Genomic DNA, 14,022 nt, shown 5'->3' with positions numbered 1-14,022 from the left:
TTATGCATTCTGTTGCTGCCTCCAGCCTGGGAAATTTGTATTTATTTCGGGAGGATGCCTATGGAAGGGTGAATTTGGGGAGGGATTTCACCTAGAATCGATGGTATAGCACAGTTTGTTCTCTGAAGCTGCCATTTTCTCCAAGGGATAGGGTTGCCAGCCTCCGGGTGGTGGCTGGAGAATTGATCACTGTAGTCTGGAGATCTCTTATAATTCTGGGATAATTCCAGGCTTCACTTGAAGGATGGCAACTCAAGTTATGCATGATCTCACTCTCTGATGTTTTGTGGGTAGCTCCACCTTTTCTGGTAGCCGTTTATTTATTTATTTGTTTGTTCAATTTATTGTTTAGTGGTTGGCTCTGCCTCCTTCAGCAGCCATTCTGTAGTTGCACCCACCACAGGATCAAAATGTTTAGAGACCCATGCACTAGTGGTTCTTGGATTATTACTAACTACGCCTCCCAAGAGAGTTGCTTTTTCTTGCCCGCCCACCACCATGCGGTAGGGGTGCTCAGTGCCAGTTCATACCAACAGGTTAGACTTGCCAACCTCCAAGTGGGGCCTGGTGATCTTCTTGTATTGCAGTGATCTTCAGACTACAGAGATCAGTTCCCCTGGAGAAAATGGCTGCTTTGGAGGGTGGAATCCATGACATTATATTCAGGTGTTGTCCCTCCTCTCCCTAAGCCTTGCCCTCCCCAGGCTCCACCTCCAAATCTCCAGGAAATTCCCAACCCTGAGTTGGCAACCCTACAGTGGGTGGAGATTACCTGAAAAAAAGATCTCACCATAGACTTTCCTGGCCCTGTTTGTGGCTGGGCAGAGGCTGGTAAGAGACTGATATGGCCTTGCTAGAACAGCAACGACTTGTGCTTGCTGCTGGGGTGGAAGAGGGGAGTGAAACAAACATTTAAAAAACTCTACTACTACATTTGTAATGTCCATCCTTTCCCAAAGGAGCTCAGTATATCATTTCTGCTCTCACTGTTATCTAGTGTCAACAACTCCATCATGGGAAATTCCTGGAGATTTGGGGGTGGTGCCTGTGAAAGGGGAAATTTGGAAACGGATTTCACCCTGAATTTATGGTATACATAGAGTCTGCCTTCTTCAGATACACAAAATTATCCAGGATGGTGAAAACCAAGGATGACTGTGAAGAGCTCCTGGACCTGGAATGGTCTTCACGAATTGGGTGAGTGGGCAACAATGTGGCAGATGAAGTTCAGTGTTGGTAAGTGTAAGGTAATGCACACTGGAACAAAAAATCCCAACTTCATGTATAGGCTAGTGGGGTTTCTATGATTCTACGAAGGTGATGCACACTGAAACAAAAAATTCCAACTTTAAGTATAGGCTAGTGGGATTTTGAACTTGCTGAGATTGAGAGAGAGAAAGATATTGGAGTCATGGTAGATAGCTCAATAAAAGTGTCAACCCAGTGTGCTGCAGTAGTGCAAAAGGCAAACTCTATTCTGGGGATTATTATGAAAGGGGTTGAAAATAAAATGGCCAGTATCATAATGCCCCTGTATAGGTCAATGGTGCAGTCTCATTTGGAATACTGTAGACAGTTCTGTTCACCCTATCTCAAAAAGGACATTGCAAAGCTGGAAACAGTACAGAAGAAGGCATCCAAGATGATTAGGGGGTTGAAGCACCTTCCCTATGAGGAAAGGCTGAAGTGGCTGGGATTTTTCACTTTAGAAAAGAGATGAATGGGGGACATGACAGAGGTTGTACAGGGTGGAGAGAGTTGACAAAGAGAACTTTTTCTCTTTCTCCCGAAATACTAGAACTCGAGGGCATCCAACAAAGCTGATGATTCAGGATGAACAAAAGGAAATACTTCTTTACACAATGAGTGATTAAAATGTAGAATTCACTGTCGGAGGATGTAGCGATGGCCACCAGCACAGGCAGCTTTAAAAGAGGATGAAACAGTTTCATGGAAGATAGGTCTATCACTAGTTACTAGTCATGGTGCCTAAAGGGTACCTCCATGTACAGAGGCAGTAAACCTCTGAATATCAGTGACAGGAGGCAACATCAGAGGAAGGCCTTGGCCTCTATGCCCTGTTGTTAGACCTCCAGAGGAACTGGTTGGCCACTGTGTGAGACAGGATGCTGGACTAATGAACCACTAGTCTGATCCAGCAAGGCTCTTTTCATGTTCTTATGAAACTGCCATTTTCTCCAGGGGAACTAGGGTTGCCAGCTCCAGGTTGGGAAATACCTGGAGATTTTTGGGGTGAAGCCTGAGGAGCGCGGGGTTTGGGGAGGGACTTCAATGCCATAGAGTCCAATTGCCAAAGTGGCCATTTTCTCCAGGTGAACTGATCTCTATTTGCTGGAGATCCGTTGTAATGGCAAGGGATCTCCAGCTAGTATCTGGAGGTTAGCCAAAAGTATGGCACCTCTGTGTTACACAATTAGTAGCAACCAAATTTGGTTGCTACTACCTGGAGGTTGGCAACCTTAAAGGGAACTGATCTCTGTATTCTGGAGATCAGTTGTAATTCTGGAAGAACTCCTGATCCCCCATGGAAGTTGGCAGTCCTACAATCCTCATACCACCTCTGCTTAAAGTGAGTTACTGACCAAGGTCACCCAATGCGCTTCATGCTCTGAATGCTTTTTAAAATAGTAACCTATGCTATGTGTGTAAAGTGCCATCAAGTCGCAGCCAACTTATGATGACCCCTTTTGGGGTTTTCATGGCAAGAGACTAACAGAGGTGGTTTGCCAGTGCCTTCCTCTGCACAGCAACCCTGGTATTCCTCGGTGGTCTCCCATCCAAATACTAACCAGGGCTGACCCTGCTTAGCTTCTGAGATCTGACGAGATCAGGCTAGCCTGGGCCACCCAGGTCAGGGGCAAACTATGCTATAGGATCTTAATATACTGTTACTGAAATACAGTATGCCTGAAATCTGGGGTAGAAAGGGATAGTGAGAAATGTTTTGGGAAAGCCCCTTGCTGTCCTGGATAGATACAGATTGTCCTCTGTTTCTCTGCCCCCCTTCAACTTTTTGTTGTATACTCCCTGCTGAAAATTACATGTCAGGACAGGAACCAGTTTTTTATTTAGATACCTCTATGGTGTTATGCATGCCCTGACCAGGATAGCCCAGGCTAACCCAATCTCACTATATCTCAGAAGCTAAGCAGGGTCTGCCCTGGTAAGTATTTGGATGGGAGACCACCAAGGAATTCCAGGATTGCTGTGCAGAGGCAGGCAGTGGCAGACCACCTCTGTAAGTTTCTTGCCTTGAAAACCCTATAGGATCACCATAAATCAGCTATGACTTGATGGCACTTTACACAATGGTGTTATATACTATTTATTTATTTATTTATTTATCTCATTTATGCTCCATCTTTCTTCCCAGTGGATACCCCATGGAATTTATATGGTTCTCCTCTCCTCCATTTTATCCTCACAGCAACCCTGTGAGGTAGGTTAAGCTGAGTAAGTGTTACTAGCTCAAGGTCAGAAGAAAAAAGAGGGGAATAGAACCCAACCTGGAAAACAGAAGTTGGGTACCCAAGGTTGGGTGGGATGAAATCTATCTATCTATCTATCTATCTATCTATCTATCTATCTATCTATCTATCTATCTATCTATCTATCAAATGAAACAATATAATTTATTAGAAGCGCTATATAAGAATTAAAATTATTTAAAAAACATTAAAATAGCACAATGGCATTTCTTAAGGTTGATGTCTGTCACCACAAGCCAAACGCGTTTCGGCCTATATGGCCTTCCTCAGTGGTCTATTTAAATCATATAAAAACATGCACACACATTACAAATATATTTACATGTACAGATATATTTATATGTACAAATATATTTACATGAATATTTACATGTACAACAGACCAGGCATGTAATAGGTTGTATATATTACCAATTACACCAACATCTGGTGGTATTGTCTTAGCTTTTTATGCTGGGCTGTATCGGTCTCCCACATAAGTTGTGTGCAAGTATCAACCTATTCAAACAGTGTTACATACAGCTCAACAATGAACTTGACCACACTTTTATATATAAGCCTATGTACCTCATCAGCACATGCATTCTGTTCCTTCACTTGTTTGCCTCTCATGTCAGATGACATCCTAAAATTAGCTTCCCTGGTAGGGCTTGGCAACTTGCGGCAAGATTATAAGCTTCCACTTTCTCAAACAGCAAACAAAAAGAGCCATTTGGAGTGATGGAGAGGCCTGGCACATTTAAGTGAACAGAAGGTAGAGCGCAATGGAAGGATTATGTGTCCTGTAAATCATTACCATTTACTTAACTAATCTTGACTCATATAGTAAATTGTTCAGCACTTTTTTCCAGACGTGGGAAGAAAAAGCTGGAAACTATACCAGTTTGCCCTAGAACAATATTTTGTAACAGATGTGAATGGTGGGCAATTGGGTCCTTCCCCCGCCTCCTCAGGTGAATAGCTATTAACCAGAGATTAGCTCAACAGTTTTGTAAAACCCATTCTAATTTGTAGAATTTCAGTTACCTATGTTTCAGTTCATGAATCTTTGTGACTTCAATTTGCACTTGAAATTGAGAATTCAGATATCCTTTGAATCATGAAATGGTGAGGAGAGGGCTAGATGAATATCCAAAGATGGATTTTAATTCTTGGTACAGGTGAGTACTTGTTCGTATCCAAGTATAAACTTGACAGCTTTTATCTACATAATAGTTTAGAATAACCCACAAATATGTATAGAATACTGATTCCGCTTTAAAAAGTCATTTTGTCTCTTTGATTTTCTTCAGTGGCACTTTAAAATCACTATACAACAAATATAGTAGCTCTTTCCCATGCTTATTATAGCATGCACCACACAGTGTTTGTTCTGTTTACTCAAGCTTCTGATGGTTAAGTGTGTATGTATGGTTCACACACATACCCCTGCCCTACAATGTCATTCTTCTTTGTTTCAATTTGCTGCTCTTGCCTTTTATCATTGTTTAATATGTTGTTTTAAACACACACACACACTCAGCTATTTTGAATGTCCCGCTGGGGCAAAAAGGAGGCATATACTTTCTTTAAAACAATAATTCAGTAATGTGAAATGATTCCTGCACTCTTTTCTTTCTCCTGGAATTCTGCATGTGCATCAGAATGCACACACAACCTTATATTGGTGTAACAAACCAGACCTCCCCAAACAGTACTATGGTCTTATTGAGTCTCTCTTTCCCCCTTACACACTCTGCCCCTGAGAAGAATGTGTGAACAAATCAGTGCAATCTGTCATGTGGAACTGATAGACACCTGACTAGCAGGAAGGATGTTGATCAAATGGGAAAGAACCGCTGGTAGACTATTCCCATGTTCTTCCCATTGGCTCAAGATCATGCTAAAGGCACTGATGACACTGCGAGTGTTTCAGTGTGTGACGAAGGATGGAACTGTTTGTGCTTACCTTGATCACCCTTTGCTCAACCACAGTATCCAGCCATTCAATAAATGACTCCACAGTGGCATTCTTCTTTAAAAGATCCTTGAGTTCTTGGAACACTGTAATAGAGTCATCTACCATGTAAAAAGGAAAACATGCAGTTGCATTCTACTCTGAATAGGAGAGAAAGCCACTCACCAGGCATTGATAGTTTTGAAGCATGGAAAGGAAAGTGCAGAATTAGAACAGTGGGGGAAGAAAAGCAAAGACAGCATCTTATAAACGTCATCTAGCCAACACATGGATATATTATTTAAAAAAATAGTACTGGGGTATGTCTTCTTTCACATTCAATTCACTAGGTACATGTCATTTACCTTTAACACTGGTTCTGCTCCATGTTCTAGTGAACAATAACTTTAGAAGGTAGTGATGAATGTCATTGTTTCGACTACAGTGTTCTTTTAAAATGTCACAGGTTTTGTGCAATACGCACATACCTTTCCCAGAACAAGTGATTACAATTGGGACAGTAATCATTAGGAGTATGCCAATTTAAGTGCCTTTATTACCTAACTGCAGGCTACATATACACAAGGCAGACTTAAGTCTCCTTGATTTCAATGGGAGAGATTTCAGCACATACTTTAACTCTTCAATAGAAATAATTAGGACTCAAAGGGGCTTGACCTCTAGGTACATCACCTCCAGACCAGGTCACTTCAACTGCTCCTTGGGCACAACCCCACATGGTAGTTTCAGGCAATTTAGAATTAACATATCCATAAAACTTTGGAAATTTAGCTATGCTCTGTACTCCAGATGTCTTGGAGTTAATTACCCTGGCTTAGAGAGACCTCGGAGCAATCCATCTCAGCATTCAAGGATGACATTTCACATATCCTTTGGAGTTATGTAACTTTCACACTTCTTTTGTGCATTAATCAGTCCTCACCTATCTCATAGTAATGATAAATCTATACAGCAGAACAGTAGAAAGAATGGAATAAAAAGAATAGGAAAAGGAAAAGAAATTGCACTGAAAATGTAAATATGTTTTTCAGCAATTACTTTAAAAAACAACAGTTTAATTTAGAAACTGTTATTTTCAGTAATCCAAACGTGGTGATTTACTTGCTCTACAGCACACAGAACAAAACATTCTAGCCATACACAAAGACATTAGCCAAATCAACAGTAAGCACCAGACAGAAATCCAGTGTCAGTGGTGCTGGAATTATTTCACCAAAAGTCTGAAATAAGAAAAGAGAGTCTTCAAATATTTGTACACTGTCTAAAATTTCATCCATAAATCACATGCCCTGATCCAAAGCTCTCTTTCTCCAAAGCCCACATCTATCTCCATAACAGCTGGTACTGCCACCTTGACTCCAGGGCCAGGAACAGCTCTGGGCATGCAGCTGTTCCCAACAGTGAAATAAATTGGACAGCTCCTGCTTGTCTGGAGCTTCAGCTGTCTGCAGTAAATATCTATAGCATAAGGTCCATTTCCCCAAGTGAGACTTAAACCAGTAGCTACTAACACAAATACTATCTATATTGGCTGGGAAGTGCATTCAATTTTTTCTTCCAAATTTTTACCAGCATTCATACATGATAGGAAAAGCATGAGAGAGGCGCTTTCTAGGGTCACATAGGAAAATGCCAGTTGTATGTGGCATAGCACTGCTTCATAATTTGACCAGAAACTTACATTCAATGTAGCCCTCTCCATCAGTGTCCATGCTTCCTGAGACGGTGAGAAGTGCCTGAGATCCAATGCTGTGCAGATCTACCTTCTCGATATCTGCAACCATGGCATTCACTATATGTTGATCAAAAAGAGCTGGTCGGGCAATCTGTGGACAGGCAACAGGAAACATATGCAAAATTGGCACTGGTGGTGGGTATCTGGAACATTAGGACTTGCTGTTTCCCTTTCAGTCCCAACAATGCATTTTTAAGCAGAATCACATATTTTTGGCCCCACATAAATATTCATGTGATGATAAACAAAGGGGGGCATGTGTTTTGTGAAACAAATTCACCACCTCTGAAATGTACCTCCCAGTTTGGGAATATTTCAACAAAACCTGCAAAAATGTCATCACATAGCCAAATCAGATTAGCTATAGGATATGTCACTACTGGCCACATGATATGATTGGTGAGATCACATAACCAGTATGAACAACATCTTTGTAAAAACAAATGATATCAAAGTGGATGCTGAGAAGAGCCATGAACAGGACTTCAGCAGGACTACATGAGCAGGACTTCAGCTCAGCTGGGACCCAGAGGTCATTAGCTGGTTCTCTGTTGGTGGCAGGCACAGGCAAGGCGAGACAGCTGGCTGGGGAAGCTTCCAGCCTCCAACTACACCACCGCAAGACAGCAGCTAGTGGGGGCAGGGAGAGACGAGGCAGTGGGTTAGATAATGGGGGTGGGGTGGCTTTCAAGCACATCCTGTAACTTACAAGTTGCCCCTGGAGATCCCATGGGATACGGGCATTTTCCTTCTGTTTTCAAACAGAGCATGAGAAACCAACAACTTTGTGGGAAATTGCACTTATATTCCTGCCCAAAGCAAGATGTGTGAATTACGCCCAAAGGAGGTGGTCAAAGAAGTTATAGGTCTAAGAAAATGAAAATGAATAAATCCCCAGGTCTGTACACCAAGGATACAACCATGACTTCTTACAGAGCTCATAAAAGAAACTGGCTCATGTTTTAACAAAAGATACATAATTTGCCTTTAACATAATTCCAAGAAAGTTGCCCTGAAGCCACCCCACTTGACACACCCAGTGATTCTGGGGCTCCATCCATTATTTTTTCCCCAGGACCCCAGAATCACTGACCACCCCTGGGTATAACATAGGAGTCTCAGCTTCTGGAAGAACAATTTTACCAACTCCCTGGATGTTTCCCTTAGTTTACAACACTGTACATTCTGTGCCACGGCCTCTTTCTTCCTGGCCTCTTGTCCTACCTGGGCTAAGTGCAAGAAGGATGTTTGACGCTTCAGAGAAGACACAAATCTTCGTGCTATTGGCAATTTTTTTGTTGCAAGGTCTTCTGGTAGATTTTCTAATGATGAAACGACCCAGTGTTCCCAATTTTTAGCAAAATTTCTTATATCTGCCAATAAACTGCAATTAAAAGGGGGAGGGGAGAGAAACCTATTTGGAATCTGTTCATGAATTGAGATGGGGTAGAATCATCTGGCATAGCAACACAAAAACATTTCATAAAGAAAATATGCCAGACAACCCCACTGCTTGGTAGAACTAAAAAGCCATATGACCAGAATTCAAGATCAACTGTACTTTACAAGTTCTTAAGACAGGCAGCAAGGATTCCGCCAGTGGCAAATGCCACAGCCAGTGGTGTTTATGCAGGGATGTGCATTAGCTTATGAACTAATGGAAACACAAAATGAAAAAGTCCCATTCATTATTGTAAACAAAAACCAATAGGAAAGCAAGCATTTGCTATTTTGGTTTCTGGTGGTCTGGTTTAAAGAGATTAAGCAATTTAGATGGGGTGAGAGGAATCAGAAGAAATGAAACTCATGCCCAAGTTTTGTTTCCTTCAGCTGCCATTGCAGGAGCTGATGGGCTGATAGAACAGGAAGAGAACCCCACCTCACCTCCATGGCCACTGTCAATAGGGTTGCCAACCTCCAGGTAATAGCTGGAAATCTCCTGCTATTACAACTGATCTCTAGCTGATAAGAGAACAGTTCACCTGGAGAAAATAGCCACTTTGGCAATTGGACTCTATGGCATTGAAGTCCCTCCCCTCCCTAAACCCTGCCCTCCTCAGGCTCTGGCCACAAAATCTCCTGCTGGTGGCGAAGAGGGACCTGGCAACCCTAACTCTCAACCCCCGGCCTGGCTGGCCAGCAAGAAACAGCACTAATCCCAGGAAGCAACTCCAACCTGCACCATGCAGTAGAGTCAGGGGGGGTGGGGAATGGACAGAAAGATGAAAGCGGTTTTTTTAATGAAGGTGTATGACAACAACTTCTCTGAAGTGAAAAATAAAATGTTTGAAATTGCAGGCCCCTTCTGCTGTGAGCCACCCTGCCTAGAAACAGCTGTCCTTGCTAGGATGTGGCACTGTTGCAATGATCAGCCACTCTGGTTGTAGTTAACTGGGTGCTTGCTGCAGAAATTCTGTTCAACAGTAATATATTAAATATTCAACTGTGGTATTACTATCATAGTAGGGTGCTATTAAGCCACAGAGAATGGAAATTAACCTCTCTGTCATAAAAGATGACCAAAGCCATAGAAAAGCAACATGCAGGCAAAGATTCTGACCCAAAGATCTTGCACTCAGAGTACGTTTGGATAGTTGCTACTGCCTAATTGCAAGGGAAGCAGCCAACCCCCCTTCCTTTACTGGCAATCAGCATTATCAAAACTACTAACAGTTTGTTTGGTGCTGCATGTACCATTCTGACAAAGGGAATCCAGCACGCAGTCATGGGTGATCCAACAATAGGAACAACTCAAAGGACAGCACCCTTTTGTGCACCACATATGGACTGTAGGGGTATGCATTTGGATATAACCAAGCCAAAAATAAATCCCAAATTATCTGTTACGGATCAGTTCAGGGATATCCATACCCGAACAAACAGCTGTGCCCTTTAAATTTTTAAGAGTCCTTATTTTCTATGGAAAGGCCTGGCCTCTAAACTCTAGAGGCCAGGACTATCCCCACAGAAAATAATTACCTTTTAACATTTAAAGGGCACATGCACAGCCAAACAGCTGGGGGGCACTGTAAATAATGGGCAGTAAATCTGGTCTCCGGAGTCCAAAGGCTAGGTCTTCCAATAGAAAAATTAAAATTTAAAGAGTTCATATGCACCAAATAGCTGTTTGCCAATATGTGCTTCTTCTTTCTCTCTCCCTCCCTCCCCATTTTTCTGGGGTAAAAATATGGGGAAATGGCAAAAATAATGGCCCTGACATTCTAGAATCTGAAAAATGGACCCAAAACAGAATCCTGAACCAGTAACAGCACTCCTGAAAATTGAGGATAACAAAAGCTTGCCTTCCCTGAAATCCTGAAATGAAATCAATAGGGAAATGTTTGAAGTGTATCCCTCTTCTGGATTGCTGTTGCCGAATTGTGATAAATTAAACAGAACATGAAAAAATAAAAATTAAGGGCTTCAGAGAACAATTTTTTTTCATTTGTCTGTGATCCACTAACCAGCTATACTGAAAGTTATACTTGCAAATTTAAATCTTCCATTACATAAATATTTAACTATCTAATACAGTGCCCACATATAAATATCAATCCAACATAATTTTGCTGCCCATCAAGCCAGTAGCTGTGCAGTTGCCATTATGCACATCTGAAAGTGTCAGAAAAATCAGCACGAATTAAAATTAAAAATAAGGGACAAGGACAGAATTTTTCTTCAGCTCTCAGTTATCCCAATGGTCATCTTTAGCATCATATTAAATAATCACTTACCTTTCTGGCATTTCTTGCATAGTTGCAGGGATAAGTATATCTGTAAGGACCTTGAATAAAGCAGCAGGAAAATGGATGTATCTCTAATGTTAACCCTTTTAAACAACTAATACAACTGATCCTGTTGAATTTTCTCATGGTACCGATCTCCAACTGTCTCCAGACTCATTAAAAATAGCAACATATTAATGTGGGACATGAGTCTTCCCCTCCTGCTCATGCAAAGTGGATTCCCAGAGATGTTCATCTTATCCCTCCTGCCTGCACCCACTGCAGTTCGCAGCTCGCCAGTCAGCAGAGGACAGCCAGTGCGGTGTGGTGGTTAACAGTGCATTCCTGAGCTCTAAGGGCAAAAGCCCTTAGGAGTCCAGGAAGCTGCCATGACGCCGTCCGCTTCCCCCCCGCGCGTCGGCGTCCGGGCCACTAAAGCTGGTGTTAGTGGCCTGAAAGCCGGTCGCGGGGCACTGCCGTGGCAGCGCCACCCCGGGACACCAACGGAGCCTTCCGGCAACGTCCGAACACCGTCAAAGGCCATGCCGGCATCCTGGGAGGTGTTCCCAGGGCGTTACGGCACCAGGCTGGGGGAGGAGCCGCCTTTAGGTGGCCTCCAAAGCCCTTTCGGGCTGGGAACGCCACTTTTTATTTTTGCCGAGATACGCCAACCCTTTTAGGTGGCGTATCTTGCACACATTGCCTCCAAAGACCGGTGCAGGCATTCCTCTCAGGAATGCACTGTAAGAGCAGTAGACTCTAATCTGGAGAACCAGGTTTGATTCGCCACTCCTCCACATGAAGTCAGCTGGGTGACCTTGGGTCAGTCACAATTCTCTCCGAATTCTCTCAGCCCCACCTACCTCAACAAGGTGCCTGTTGTGGGAAGGGGAAGGGAAGGCGATTGTAAGCCACTTTGAGCCTCCTTAAAGGTAGAGAAAAGCAGGGTATAAAAACCAATTCTCTTCTTCAGTGTTCCCAGCTAGCCCTGAAATAAGGCCCTTTCTGGATGGAGAGGAAGGCTGAGAGTGGAGCAACCTGCTGCTAAGTGGTGAGAGATGGCCTTACAGTGTTGGACATGGTTGCTCACTGTGGATATCCTTCCTTGATGTACTGGTAAACGCACCTGGCTGGGAACTAGAATGGGGGGTTAGCAGAATGGCTACATGAATGCACCAGCATTGTGTAACTAAATACGGGACCCACTCTCTTGGCACTATCTTAAAGTGCTAACTTGACTCAATTAATGCTTAGGACATCAGCAGGAACATGTTACATCTGTTTGCCAGGCAACTTCATGAAAATGTAAGGGATTTAGATGACTACTTAGCTTAATGGATTAAAGATCTGACACTTTACCCCAAAGGCAGGATCTCTTGACTTCCCAATACTCATCCAGCAATACATATACCTCCTAAGGCCCCAAGGACACAACAAAGATCAAAGGTGCCCACACAGCACCAGATTCTATTTTTCTTTTTACAGCATTTTTGTCTACCAAATAAATACGTACTCAGTGTACTGGGCTGTTTTGCAGGGCAAAACCTACAAGACTGAATGCTCCTCTACATCCCATCCACGTGAAAAATTACATGTAAATGAGAAAGGGTTTTCTAGACTAACCTTCTCCTTGACATGCCAGCTTTCTATATGCAGAACATTTGTTTTGTACAGAGGAACACTGAATTACATGAGCCCCACCTAGGGTTGCCAACCTCCAGGTATTAGCTGGAGATCTCCAGCTATTACAACTGATCTCCAGCTGATAGAGATCAGTTTAGGGCTGTCAATTCGGTTCGGCCCGAACTGAAAATCAGCCGAATTTCCCCTGATTCGGTGGTTTTTAGTTCGGGAGGAACCGAACTCAAAACTGGCGGGCAACCGGGGGGGCCGAATTCAGCGAGTTCGGGAGTTCGCGAATAAATTCGGCAAATTCGGCCGTCAGTAAGCAGCATAACCGTCAGTAAGCAGCATTCTCCTCCCCCGGCCAATCGGTGGGCAAGCTGGGTCTTCTTCTGGCCAATCAGTCAGGATTGAGTACTGGAGGAATCAGCTGATGTGCGGCCCGGCCAGGGGGAGAGAGAGAGAGAGCGAAATCCTCGTGTGTGTGTGTGGGGGGTGCTTGTGCACATTTGCTCCTTTCTGTGGCTGCAGGGGGCGTATTTTTGGGGGTACAAACACAAAACTTTTAGTGGAGCTTCAGATGAAGCTTCTTAAGATACCCCCCAAGTTTTGTAAACATTGGGTCAGGGGGTCCCGAGATATGGGCTCCCCCCCTTTTTCTTTCCATGGCTGCAGGTGTCAGGCTGCTATCTCGGTTTCGTTATTGCCTCTGTCTCTGTGCTGTATTGTCTGCCCCCCAAGGTCGCATGCCTAAGCCTAAGCCTGGGAACTCAGCTCCTGGGAAACTGTATTCCTGCGTGTAATCTCCCGCCTTTCCTGCCTTATAATATCTCCCAGCTAGTGAGCCTTTCATAGCTGTCATTTTGTCAGCCCTTGGCCCACAGAACCAGAAATCACCACAAAGTCGTATAGAGTCCAAACAGATGGATTTTACTGATCAAATAGGCATACAGTGCAAACGAATAAAATGACAGCTATGAAAGGCTCACTAGCTGGGAGATATTATAAGGCAGGAAAGGCGGGAGATTACACGCAGGAATACAGTTTCCCAGGAGCTGAGTTCCCAGGCTTAGGCTTAGGCATGCGACCTTGGGGGGCAGACAATACAGCACAGAGACAGAGGCAATAATGAAACCGAGATAGCAGCCTGACAGCAGGGGGCGCATTTTTGGGGGGTACAAACCCCAAACTTTTAGTGGAGCTTCAGATGAAGCTTCTTAAGATACCCCCCAATTTTTGTAAACATTGGGTCAGGGGGTCTCGAGATATGGGCTCTCCCCCTTTTCCCTCCCCCCTTTTCCATTTATGTGGCTGCAGGGGGCGCTTTTTTGGGGATATAGCCCCCAAACTTTTAGCATAGCTTCAGACAGTTATTCTGAAGATACCACCCAAGTTTTGTAAAGATGGGTTCAGTGGGGGCAGAAATATCGCCTCCCCCCTTTTCTCGTTCCGTGGCTGCAGGGGGCGCATTTT

The 14,022-nt window shown here is 43.6% G+C and overlaps 1 protein-coding gene across 1 annotated transcript in view; it reads right to left on the bottom strand.

The window, feature by feature from the left end:
• RFX6 (regulatory factor X6) overlaps window positions 1-14,022 on the bottom strand; it is a 52,449-nt gene that overhangs the window by 12,440 nt on the left and 25,987 nt on the right. The window contains exons 10-13 of the mRNA XM_056856217.1: window positions 10,936-10,985; window positions 8,426-8,585; window positions 7,148-7,292; window positions 5,458-5,567 (exon numbers count right to left, since the gene is read on the bottom strand). Of these exons, the coding sequence (XP_056712195.1) occupies window positions 5,458-5,567; window positions 7,148-7,292; window positions 8,426-8,585; window positions 10,936-10,985 (465 nt within the window). The remainder of the gene's footprint in view (window positions 1-5,457; window positions 5,568-7,147; window positions 7,293-8,425; window positions 8,586-10,935; window positions 10,986-14,022) is intronic.

The sequence above is a fragment of the Euleptes europaea genome, chromosome 10, assembly GCF_029931775.1.
Source record: "Euleptes europaea isolate rEulEur1 chromosome 10, rEulEur1.hap1, whole genome shotgun sequence".
Lineage (NCBI taxonomy): Eukaryota > Metazoa > Chordata > Lepidosauria > Squamata > Sphaerodactylidae > Euleptes > Euleptes europaea.
This window is presented reverse-complemented; position numbering and strand designations above follow the sequence as displayed.